The sequence below is a fragment of the Rhamphochromis sp. 'chilingali' genome, assembly GCF_963969265.1.
Source record: "Rhamphochromis sp. 'chilingali' genome assembly, chromosome: 9".
In the NCBI taxonomy this organism is placed as follows: Eukaryota; Metazoa; Chordata; class Actinopteri; order Cichliformes; family Cichlidae; genus Rhamphochromis; species Rhamphochromis sp. 'chilingali'.
Genome location: NC_137936.1, coordinates 17,667,306 through 17,679,558, shown reverse-complemented (window position 1 = coordinate 17,679,558; position 12,253 = coordinate 17,667,306). Strand labels below are relative to the sequence as shown.

The 12,253-nt window shown below is 40.3% G+C and overlaps 1 protein-coding gene across 1 annotated transcript in view; it reads right to left on the bottom strand.

The window, feature by feature from the left end:
• Positions 1–12,253, bottom strand: part of slc4a8 (solute carrier family 4 member 8) — a 35,412-nt gene that overhangs the window by 12,029 nt on the left and 11,130 nt on the right. The window contains exons 2-7 of the mRNA XM_080892025.1: positions 10,942–11,023; positions 8,194–8,346; positions 7,621–7,756; positions 5,878–6,038; positions 2,319–2,495; positions 1,823–1,911 (exon numbers count right to left, since the gene is read on the bottom strand). Coding sequence (XP_080748151.1) covers positions 1,823–1,911; positions 2,319–2,495; positions 5,878–6,038; positions 7,621–7,756; positions 8,194–8,346; positions 10,942–11,023 — 798 coding nt within the window. The remainder of the gene's footprint in view (positions 1–1,822; positions 1,912–2,318; positions 2,496–5,877; positions 6,039–7,620; positions 7,757–8,193; positions 8,347–10,941; positions 11,024–12,253) is intronic.

Genomic DNA, 12,253 nt, shown 5'->3' with positions numbered 1-12,253 from the left:
ATTTATTTTTAGCTCAAAATGACAACATTAACACAGTAAAACAGGTCTCTTTCTTAAACAGAAGCCTGTCATGCTTAACTTTTGAGAATATAAGTAAATCTTTCTTTAAAAGCACTCTGTCCTGCTTAACTTAAAATAATAGAAAACAATAGAAAGAAAAATATTCTTGTAACAGTGCACATTTAGTGCATTTAGTACAATTGGCTTCAGTTGAGGTATTATTTCAGCTTTTCTAATGCTAATCAGCTGCTCCTGTTTGTAAACCCGCTTGTTCCCATGATTACGCATCATAACTCATCATCATTATTCATCTATGTATTACTTTTATGTATTAGTCATCAATTTGTTGTAATCATCTATCCTTGCAGTTGTTTATTACACAAAATAAATTATATTATCACACTTCTGGCCACATAGCGCTGATATTCACTGCACATGCCCATATTAACTTTTTCCAGCCAGGTGTTTTCCTTTTCCCATTCTTCCCTTTCTCTGAGGGGAACAAACATTGCTGCTCTAATGCTGGGCTCACACTGTGCGGTTTTAGGCCCATTTTGAGCCGATTTTTGAGTGATCGGACCGATTTTGGCCTTCATCGTGCGTCGTGTAGTATACGTGGGGTAACGAGAAGTGATTAACACCTCACGACCAGCTCCCGATCATCAATCGCTCGTGAGGGTGTCACCACAGGCGCTCACACTGCTCACGCGCAAACGTAAACGTTGGTGAAAAAGACGGCGCAGCACGGCTGTGCAGCATGTGATCTGGACACAAGCGATGGAGGCACAACTTGTAGAACTTTGGAAAGCTCATCCGAGCCTTTTCGATGTGGCATCACAAAATTATCACGACCACAACAACCGTGAAAATAGTTGGATTTACACTGCTGCTCAATCACAGCTGCCTGATCAATGTTTTTCATTAGCAATTTAGCAAAGTTGATGGTGGTGGTGTGTCTGTGTGAGTGAAAGACAGAGAGAGCGAGCGACAGATTTTCTGTTATAACCTTCATGTTATGGAGGCACAGTGTGAGCACTCAGGTCGCATCAGAGCATCGGGCGGTATAGTGTGAGAGTACATCGTGACATACGAACTTCTAACCCCTGCGAGTCAATCGTGCAGTTTGAGCAGGAGCTGAATAACGTGACTGAAAAAATCGCACAGTGTCTGCCCAGCTTTAGGTGTACTGTCATCCGAGACTTGCACCGCAGAGTCGGCGTTTGTTCCCCTGTTGGCCATGCTTCTTGTTGTGGTCATCTGTTGTCTTCCGGTATTTTCTCCGCAAGCGACCTTTCCTCGACCAATGAGATGAGCGGTAATCTGAATTGTCATACTCGAATTGTCATAAGTGTGCTGTCAGCTCATTGGTCACAAAGCAGGAGAGGGGCTGGGAATTATGTTTTCAAACAAAGCGTTAATTCCATTAAAAGTTATAGACTACTTTTGATTCTCACTGTATTACGGGACAAAGTGCGTCCCTTATTAGCTCAATACGGGACGTGTACTTTTGTTTCGAAATACGGGACGATTCCGTATTTTAAGGGACGGTTGGCAACCCTAGCTACTGCTGTGTGTTGTTCCACTGTAGGGGGCACTATGTGACACAATTGTTTCTCATTATATTTACAGCATCCCAGTTCAGGTCTCCAGTGCATTCTCAGAGCTGAGAGCCCCCCCCCCCCCCCCCCCCCCCCACACACACACACAAAATAAGATCTGTTGTTGTTGTTTAGCATAATCATATTTACAAGTATTCTGGGTTTTTTTTTAATAGCATTCATCTAAAGAAATGCAACATTTGCTCTACAGCCTGCTTGTTTACCTTACTCAGGTCCACCTGAGTGCTGTCCTGTCCAGCACCGTTCTTAGCTGCTTCGTTGGATTGAATAGGCTGGGGAGACGTGGCTGACCCTGCAGGGTGTTTATGTGCATGTGTGATGGAAGGAGACAAATGATTCAGAGTCAGTAAATATGATAGTTGTTGTGCCAAGTCCAAACTAACAACGATGAATAAAAAAATATATCGCCCTGAAAGAAATATATGTTTGTTATGCAGTCTGACTTACTTTAATCAAATCAAATCAATACTTACTTTTCATGTATTTTTATGTATTTTTACCCTGACTATATTTTGAACTGACAATCTTAATTAATATTACAATTAAAAACCCAATCAAGGCCCCTCAGCACACAGCCAAAGTACCCCCCCCCCCAAAAAAAAAGCCAATTTCAGCCCTATATCAAGACATGACTTCTACTTTGATGTAGAGAGCACAAGTCAGGATGCGCTTGTGTGTGACATCCACCATCAAACTCACCAATCAGATGAGGTTCTGACTGTTTGCGTGCTCCCTCTGTGATGGAGCGTACAATGGGAATCAAATTCTTCTTCTTCTCGTTTTGGTGGTGGTGTCTCTTGAGCAGCGCCTCACGAACCCTCACTCTTACGCTGTCATCCAGCTCATTGGATGCCTCCTGGTGGTCCAGTACCATGTCTGCAACGCAGGTCAAACTCATAAACCCAGAGTTTAGTATGATCAGAGCGTTGGTGTTCCACATCAAATCATAATGTCTCAACATTATACCCTCCTTGATTTATGGAACACATGTTAATTTTATGTAACCGCTGCTTTTAAAACAAATACAAGCCAATCTGGTCAGACATCTTTCACTGTTGAACAGAAGGTGAAAGTTTAAAGGGTTATGTCAATATCTGTCCACATGAAACTGCAGAATAATCAGCATCTCTCCATCTTTCTTACCGCTTCTGCACTTTATCAGGCCTTGCTTACTCACTTGTTCTTGTTATTTTTGTTTATGTGTGTGTGTGTGTGTGTGTGTGTGTGTGTGTTTGTTTGTTTGCATGATGTGCATAATTACCTCATCCAGTCATGAGTATGCATAAATAAATGAAGGTGCAAAGTTTATTACTTGCATGCAAATGAGTTTGGATCAAAGTAGATTTTATGCAATCACAGTTTCAGCTGCAATTTCCAAGTAAAATCCAGGTGTACAGGTGCTGACAGCAATACAATTTCGGCTCAGGTTTATTACACAAACTGCAGCTTGATGTGCTGCCTAGAACTAGGCTGGTTGTTCTGCAAAGTTACCATAAGAGAAGCAAACTGTGTTTCTGAGTCCAAAAGAATATAGTCGTTCGTGTATGTTGTTCTTCTTGGATTACAACTAGCAGGCATTCTGACAAGGCTACAGTCTGATTCATAGTAACAAAAGTAACATGAGCTAAAGAACTGGCTCTATAGAGCAAGGTGGAGAAAAACAGACAAATAAATGGTATAAGGTTGAATTTGTGTGGCACGGTGGTTAGCACCATTGCCGCACAGCAAGAAGGTCCTGAGTTCAATTCCACCATCAGGCCGGGGTCTTTCTGTGTGGAGTTTGCATGTTCTCCCCGTGTTTGCGTGGGTTCCCTCCGGGTACTCCGGCTTCCTCCCACCGTCCAAAGACATGCAGCTTGTGGGGATAGGTGAATTGGATAATCTAAAATTGCCACTAGGTGTGAATGTGTGAATGAATGTGAGTGCGAATGGTTGTCTGTCCCTGTGTGTTGGCTCTGTGACAAATTGGCGACCTGTCCAGAGCGTACCCCGCCTCTCGCCCTATGACAGCTGGGATCAGCTCCAGCGCCCCCCGCGACCCTGAAAAGGATAAGCGGTAGCGGATGGATGGATGGATTACTGACAATGGGACTATTAGACAGGCCAATATGCAGACCAATGGAAAAGTTGGGAAGATCTCTTGGAGCCATTTTTGAACAACTAGAGATTCCAAGATCATCGGTTCAAACAATTGTAAATACAAGTTATTTTGACATGTCACCTCTTTTGTTACCACCCAAACCGTCACCCTCAGATGAGAGGAAATTTCATGTTCACATATAACTCAGGAATCACCGAGGTTCAAGCCTGCCATGAACCAGAAACTACCGGAAGACCAGCGTCACTTACTACAGTGAAGTGAGTTTTACTCTCTGTGGGCTGAGAGTGTGCCAACCTAGAAAGAAGCTTCTGCTCCAAAATCAACACCTTAAAGCTTGACTGAATTTCTAGCTTTCCACATAAAGGTTTTCTGGAGAAAAGTTTTATTGTCAGAGGAGACAAAGATTGAGCTATTGGGCCAAAATGATAAGAGGTATGTTTGGAGGAATAAAGGTGAGGTTTTCAAACATAAGAACACTGTACCAGCTGTCAAGCAAGGTGGTAGTAGCATCATGCTCTGCAGCTGATATGTTACACAAAGCAGATGGGTTAATGAAAAAGGAGGACTACCTCCAACAGCTAGATGGTAAACACAACTGACAACTGGGTGTGCCAACAAAGCACTGATCCAAAACACATGTCAAAACTGGTTTTGGAATGGATAAAGCAGCTAACATTACAGTTTTTCACAGACGCTAGGACACATTTCCCAATACTTAGGTCACGTTTGCAAAACTCCTCACACAGTGAGCACAACAGAAGTCTATGTGGGCTAAACTGAGGACCAGTTATCATTGTTTTGGCTCAAAATGCATTCAATGACTACATCTCTCAAATTTCATGAATTATCTTCTCACTCAGACACAACAACTGCCAAAAATCTTTGTACGGACAGGACATTTTGCATGTGCTTACATACTGTTTTCAAAACTGTTAAACTTATGGCCAAAACAATAACACAATGCAAAACTTGAAAAGACAGCAAAATCCAACAGCAATATTTTATTGAAACATATTTTAAATCTAAAAATGCAGTTTAACCAGCCACAGCTTATTCTCATTGTAGATGAACATCTACACAGGTGTTACTCCTTCAATTTTTCAACTCCTTCAATTCTGGCATGCCAGAAGATTCTTTCCTAGGTGTATTGCCCTAGATGACATAAGATGTGATGTGGATGAGAACCTGTGGCCAAATGGAGAAGACCGAGTAGAATAGCATTACTATTGAATGTGTATCAGTGGATGGTGTGTATACGAATTCTTGTATTTTGGGATTACTTAGTGCAAAAAAATAAAAATACATAAACAAATATTAACGAATTCTGCATGATGTCTGATTCATTCCAGTAACATATATTGAAATTATAAACAGAGATGTGTCCTTGTTTTACACAAGAAAACACTGTGTAATGCTACATGTTGTTAGTGTTTTTTAGGTCATTGTTTTGTGGGTGACAAAGTGTGTTTGTCGGCTGTCAACCTTTGCTAGTGTTCTGGAAGAATGAGTTTATTTGAGACCTGAATAAAGTGTTTTGGTAGTTGTAGTGCATTTTGAATGTGAAATGAACTGTTTTGCCAAGCTGACGGTCAGTTAGGAGGATTGTGTGAAGAGTTTTGCAAAAGTGACCTAAGTATTGGGAAATGTGTCCTAGCTGCTGTAAAAAACTGTAATGGCTACCAAAAGCAACTGGTCAAGATTCAACAGACTAGGGAGCATTGAAACAAATGCTGTGTGTGTGTGTGTGTGTGTGTGTGTGTGTGTGTGTGTGTGTGTGTGTGTGTGTGTGTGTGTGTGTGTGTGTGTGTGTGTGTGTGTGTGTGTACACTTTTGACCCGGTAAATTAGAGAAAATACAAAACAAAACAAACAAACAGCAATCCTTGTTTTTTAAAGTCATTAAAGATGTATGCAGTGAAATGATTCCATCCTGGAAAAAGAACAATTCAAAGAAATAATTAAGTTCAGAATGACCATGACCTTCATGCCCATAATGGGTGTATATAAACTTCTGACCACAATTATATGCCAAACATGAGAAAACAGCACATGATAAAGACCAATAATAAGTTTTGTTTCGCCCTTAATAATGAGTCTGAACCTGCCTTCTTATATAGAGCACTCGGGTAGAGTCATATTAACATACAAGTGTTCTCACCTGCGATCTCTTCAATGCAGTCAGCATGCATGTCAAGCAATACGCTGCCGTTGATAATGCAACTGCGTAGCTCAAATAGACTGTGGAGGGAAAGCGTAGCAACGTAAGGCTTGCTCCACCTTTCTCCACCGTCCTCCACATCTTCCTCAAACTTCAGCCATCTGCAGCATAAAGAGATGTTATTTAGCAACTTGCAAGTTGGAGCACATGTGAAGTATTATTATTATGATTTTTTCCTTCTGTTTAATTCGCTATATTGATTACAAAGGCTACCATACAAAGGCTTAATTATTTTTATAAAACTTAAGAACATAATTTCAATCTTATAAATTGACAAAGTGTCATTTAAATGACAACAGCTGAGCCAAAACAAGCTGTTACTGTGGATAAAGAATAACATGTAAAGAAATGTTTGCTTTAGCAAAAGCTTCTTTTCAGCTACCATTAAAAAAACAAACAGCATTTCTATCACTTCTTCATTTTTGCATTTTTTTAGAAGGTCAATAGTATAATTTATTCCTAAGTATATCTACTGTCAGTTTTCTACAAAAGTCCCCACTTGGTACATTTGCTGTACATCGTCTCCCAGCAGATAAAATGTTCCTCACCTGATTAGTGCTTTTGAACAAAGCATTAACCTGACTCCTGCAGTAGCTCTGCAATCAGAGCTTGATTGTAAAGGGCACCGTTAGCCCATTGTTCAGTCTCCTCTGGCTTTTTGGTCTCATTCTAGTTGCAGATATGTAACTTCAATGTATTTGGGCTGTTTAGGGCTGTTAGAGCACATATAGTGTCGCTCTATATGTGTGGATAATGTGGGTTCAGTGTACAGTGTAATTTATTTTATAACTGTTTTTTAGTTTTATGATTGCAGACATTAGGAATATTTAAATAAAGTATTAGTTAAAATAAAAATCATATGATAAATGTTTTATTTATTTATTTATTTTTAATGATTTAATTCTATGGGTGTTGTTTGGGCTTTAATCTTTCTGTTGTTGGAGCTCCAGTTTTATTCTTGAGTTATTAATTTGTCAAAAAAGACACAAAACGGAAAATCTGTCACGTTGTGTCATTGTTGTTTTTTTTGCTTCCAATTTCCTTGTTACTGCTCCACTGCTACATGATATTATACTGATTTTCTGTTTCCAAAATATCTTGTAAATATTTAGAGTTGACCTCTCACACACGGAGGACAGTGAGCTACCACACAAGTTGCTGGTTTGTCCAGCAGGAGTTGCTGATGCAGAGACTTAAAACCTTTAGGTAAGAACTGAAACCAAAGGCCCTTGAGAACAGATGCTATGCTTTCCCAGCCGTGGCTATAATAGGGACTGCTTGACTCACGTCGGGTCTTTTTAAAGGAGTTCCTTGAAGTATGATGAATACACTTCTTCTTCAGGTTAAGTGTAGAGGGAGTATTCAACTTTAAATAGAAAGCTGTTTTTCTTTCCCACGCATAGATGTGCTTTAAATCTCTTGTACAGTGGTTCACACCACCAAATAAAAAAAAAGTGAGCATGAGAAACTTAGATTTGGCATTTGAACAGCACAAATAAGCCATATTTGTTTGACTCACGGCTTTTGATCTTTTCACCTTGAGCTAACCTTCAGCGAGCTTTAAGTGTAACTACCTCTTGTAGACTTCCCTCTTCATATTAGTGCCGCTGTAGAGCTGCCAGGCTGTCAGAAACCTTATTGCTAAGCACTGTTACCAACAGCTCCCTGAGGAGATATCCTGACCTGGCTGTTTCTTTCCACTCAGCATCCTTGCCATCCTTGACACAGATCTCATCCAGCTCGGTGAACAGCTCATGGGACACGTGTTCAGCGTCCTCCTCATTGCCTAGAATGAACTGGACCCGCTGGGATGGTGTGTCTGGTGATGTGTGGGAGGAAGGAGAGGTGACCTGTAGGTTCTCAAAAGACTTTCCAAAACACAACATTTCTTACTCTGTCCTTACATGCCTTTTAATGGCTTCTGAGCCCACATGCATACATACTTTAACACACATTTGTACACATGTGCAGCATGCTGATTTGTTCCTGTTCTGTGTTAGCTAATTAGTGGTTTGTCAATTTCAGCCTGGAGTCCTGCATGTGTGAAGTGCCCACAATATTGATAGGCTTTGTTTAACAACCACTACCTACTCTATGGGTGCTGGTCCTGTTAACAAGTCACTATATGGCTCCATCTGATTGGTGAATGACTATATGAGACAAAATAATCAAAATAATGCATCTAAACTGTAAAACACTTTAAGTAATGGGGTAGCCTAAGAAAAATTCTGATGTGTTTGTTTCTGTATGCGCTACCATGACTAGAACTGGTTGTCTCATTCTCCCCGCTTTGTTGTGCTGCAATGCTGCTTGCCCTTCTGTCTCTCTTGCGGTGGCGGGAACCATGACCTTTGTGGTGACGATGGCTCTGCCTGGGCATCCGGACCCCAACGAACAGAGTCCTGTGACCTGAAAACAATGCAAAAAAAAAAGACAAGAAAAATTAAAAGAAAGTATATTTGATTATCAAGTAAACATGCGAGCATTTTAAGGTCACACAGGCTGTTTCATTAGTTGCACATTATTAATGCACTTTAGTTTAACTTCATTTTATCTGATGAAAAGACTGTAAGGAGTTTAGTGAATTGACAAAACAAGTAGTTATTATGCAAATAGGCTAATCCGAGATGCAAGATGTCTTCATAAGTTCTATTTTTATTGTTAATTTATTTAATAAACATGAAACAAGGAGAGCTCCCGTTAGACCAAAGGGACTCACAATGAAGAGGTTTTTGCTCCTGCTGTCAATTGATTGCTGTGTGGTGAAGATTTGCAACCAAAATTTAAAACTGATGGTTATCTTGAGAGAGCTTCAGTAATTTTACAAGATTTGACTAGAGACCATCTATGTGACCTGTTTTTGTGCAATTAGTTTACTCTCTACAGGTATTTTTAAGTTTACCCGCAATATTAAGAGCATTTAGCGCTTGGAAAAAGAATTATCTTCAAACACTGAGAGGGGAAAAACATGAAGGAATAATGTGTCCTATGATTTCTCAGCATGCAGGATAAAAGTGAAAGCCATTAAACTCAGGCATAGGTGTTAAACTCCACGGGGAAAATGAGAAAACAACACCCTTCCTGTCCTATATTAGTCTTGACTGTTGCCATCATTAATTATCATTAGTGGATTCAATTTCAAAAACAGCGTGGTGTGATAACCAAGAGACTGATTGCATGTGACACTGTATATACTGGAGCTTTATTTGAATATTAGTCTTTTTGAATAAATAAATAAACAACAGGCTTACACAAATAGATTTTAAACATTTTGAGAGAATAATTCTGCATAAGACATATGAATTTTATTATTTTTGAATATGAGTGAACGTACATGCAGGCACTCATGGACACACGTTATTGATCAGCATCTGGTCAACTCAGCATAGCGTAGTGCAGGACTTCATACATTTGTTTGGCAAGCAGGAGGTTATTGGTTCATTTCCAGCCAGAGATCCAGATCCTACATTGGTCTCATTTTCCACTTGGCGGGCAAATATGTTAACCACTACACTACACTGTTAGCATTGCTGCCTCACAGCAACAATGTTAGCAGTGCTGGGTTTGAAACTACCATCTGGCTGGGGCTTGAAGTTTGCCTGCTCTTCTCATGTCTGTGTGGGCTAACTCTGGGTTCCTACTACAGTCCGAGAACATCCAGTTAGTCGAGTTGGGTTAATTGGTGATTCTAAATTAGATATGAGTATGTCTGTCTCACTAAGTTGGGCCTGCAACAGGCTGGCAACCCGTTAGGAGTGTACTCTAAATAGTTAGCCATACGGATCTGGTGCAATGTGGATCAGGAAGTGCTCAAAGGTGGGGGCTTTGGTTGTCTGATCCCATTCTGCTGAAACTGGTTCTTGAGACATATAAGATTACTTGTATTATGGACAAAGGACCCAAACGAGTGTGTGAGACTGATATACAGCTAGATATAATTGGGAACACCTCAGGATACAGACTGGGTTCTGGAACCGGTCTCCTGGTGAGTGGTTGGAGTATAATCCACTCTGGAGTTGCCTTCAGTGTGAGGCAGTGAGAGGGGGTGGTCAGAGGTAAAAGTGGGCCACAGCGATCCAGCTGATTAAGTTTAATTACGTTTTTTAATACAGTTTAATACTGTAGAGCCAATATATACAGGTTGCAAAAAAGCAAATAAACTTTTAAGCAATTTTTAGCAGATTGGAGCTTTTAGATATTGAGTTTTTATGTTCAGTTGACCACTGAAATAAAAGTTCATTTAGATAATGCACCAAAATAACAACCCACCACCCCCACATCCCCCCAAATAAACATACATGTTTCTGTGTGGCTGCTGAGTCTTTCTAAAAAGTGGGAGTAAATTCAGCTTTTGGAAAGCAATAACGATAGTTTCAGGAAAGTGTTCTTTTATATTGTAAAATTTGGTTTACATTGTAAAATCAGAACTTGGTGTCCATATCCATAAGCTTGGTGCTTATGCTGGATACGAGCTGGATGTTGTGTGGCTGTCTTGGCTGCAACCTCTGCAAGATCATGTGAAAGGTGGAAACTGTGGTCTGGGATTGGCATACTTTGGTGCTGGTCCTCCTTTTTAAGGAGGAGGGCCAAGGGACGTGTTCTAACTTGAACACGTCCCTTGGCCCTTCCCGAGAAGGTGTGCACAAGGGTGCTGGAGAGGACAGTCCATCCACTGGCTGAACATCAGATTCAGGACAAACAATACATTTTCCTTCTTTGTCGTGGATTACTGGATCAGATCTTTATCCTCTTGAGGATTTTTTTTATGTTGGGTGTCCTGCTCGGCGGCACTTCAGGACTACAGGTTATCAGGCCTGTTGTTAAAAGGCTACGTGGTCCATGTACAACTACAGAGAATGCTTTTTTTGGTACCGCTGAAAGTCATACTTGCAGCAGTACAAGACAGTCTAAAATAAATCTTAACAAAACTGTGACAGATGGATTCTTGCTGACCCTGTATTTTACACATGGGGGCAACTTTCAACAAATCTGCAAGTTACTCACTTTCCAGTTCTTCCTTCTCATAGTGGATGTTCAGCACAGAGCTGGTTCCTCCCTGATCTACCACCACCTCCTCATCAGGCCTCTGATGGACACAGATATAAAAAAGACACATGTAAGCATAATGATTCTGCTTTGATTTTTTTTTTTTTTTTGGTGTAATCAATGCTCTTTGTCTCTAGTAGCCATATTGATTCGGTGGAAATGTTGATCGTCTTCAGCCTTTAAAGATTAGGCCCTGAAAGAAAGTTTTAAAGGTTATTAAGTCAAGAAGTTTCCTGATAAGGAGAAGCTATTGTCACCGCAAAGGAAGTTTTTCCACAAGAAGCATCAAATTCCTGAAAGTTATTCTTAGAATGTCTGGTATGGACACATGCAGGAGGACAGGCAGGCGTGCACACTCGGCAGCACACACACACACACACACACACACACACACACACACACACACACACACACACACACACACACACACACACACAGCAGAGGTAAAAAGAGTATTAGTGCAAGGCTCTACTGTCCTGGGGAAATCAAATCAAATTAACAAAGAGCCATTTCCATTGGTGATGAATCTGTTGGCAGACTGCTGCAGGATGTTGCTGTTCTAAGAAACAGTGCAGTTAGCTCACATGCAGTGTGTTTTTCATGGTGAGTGTATCTGACCTATGATAATAAGGGCAGATTGCTCCAAGACATGTTACAAAATGTTTGGAGTAACTCTACTGCTCCATCGTATCTGTTTACAGGATGTTTACAAATATATTACCACAATGAATTTTAAATGAAACAACTCAGATGCAGACTTTCAGATTTAATTCAGTGGGCTGAACAACAAGATTACATAAAAATGTGAGGAACTAAAGCATTTTTACACATAATCCCTTCATTTCAGGGGCTCAATAGTAATTGGAAAAATTAAATAACTGAAAATAAAATGTTCATTTCTAATACTTGGATAAATACCCTCTGCAGGTAAAGGGCCTGAAGTCTTGAATTCATGTAGTTCACCAGATTCTGGGTTTCCCCACTTTTAATGCTCTGCCAGGCCTTTACTGCAGCAGCTTTAGTTGTTGTTTGTTTGTGGGCCTTTCTGTCCGAATTTTAATCTCCAAGATCTTAGATCTTAGCAAAGTCCAATCTACCCTTTATATTCTTGAGGTTTATGAATGACTTGCACCTTGCAGTGAACTCTATGTATTTACTTTCATGCAGTCTTCTCTTAATTGGTAGACTAGACAGGAGCCTACCTCCTGGTGAGTGTTGTTCACTTGGTTGGCTGTTGTGAAGGTGAAATGATTCTGTGATCATAAACCAC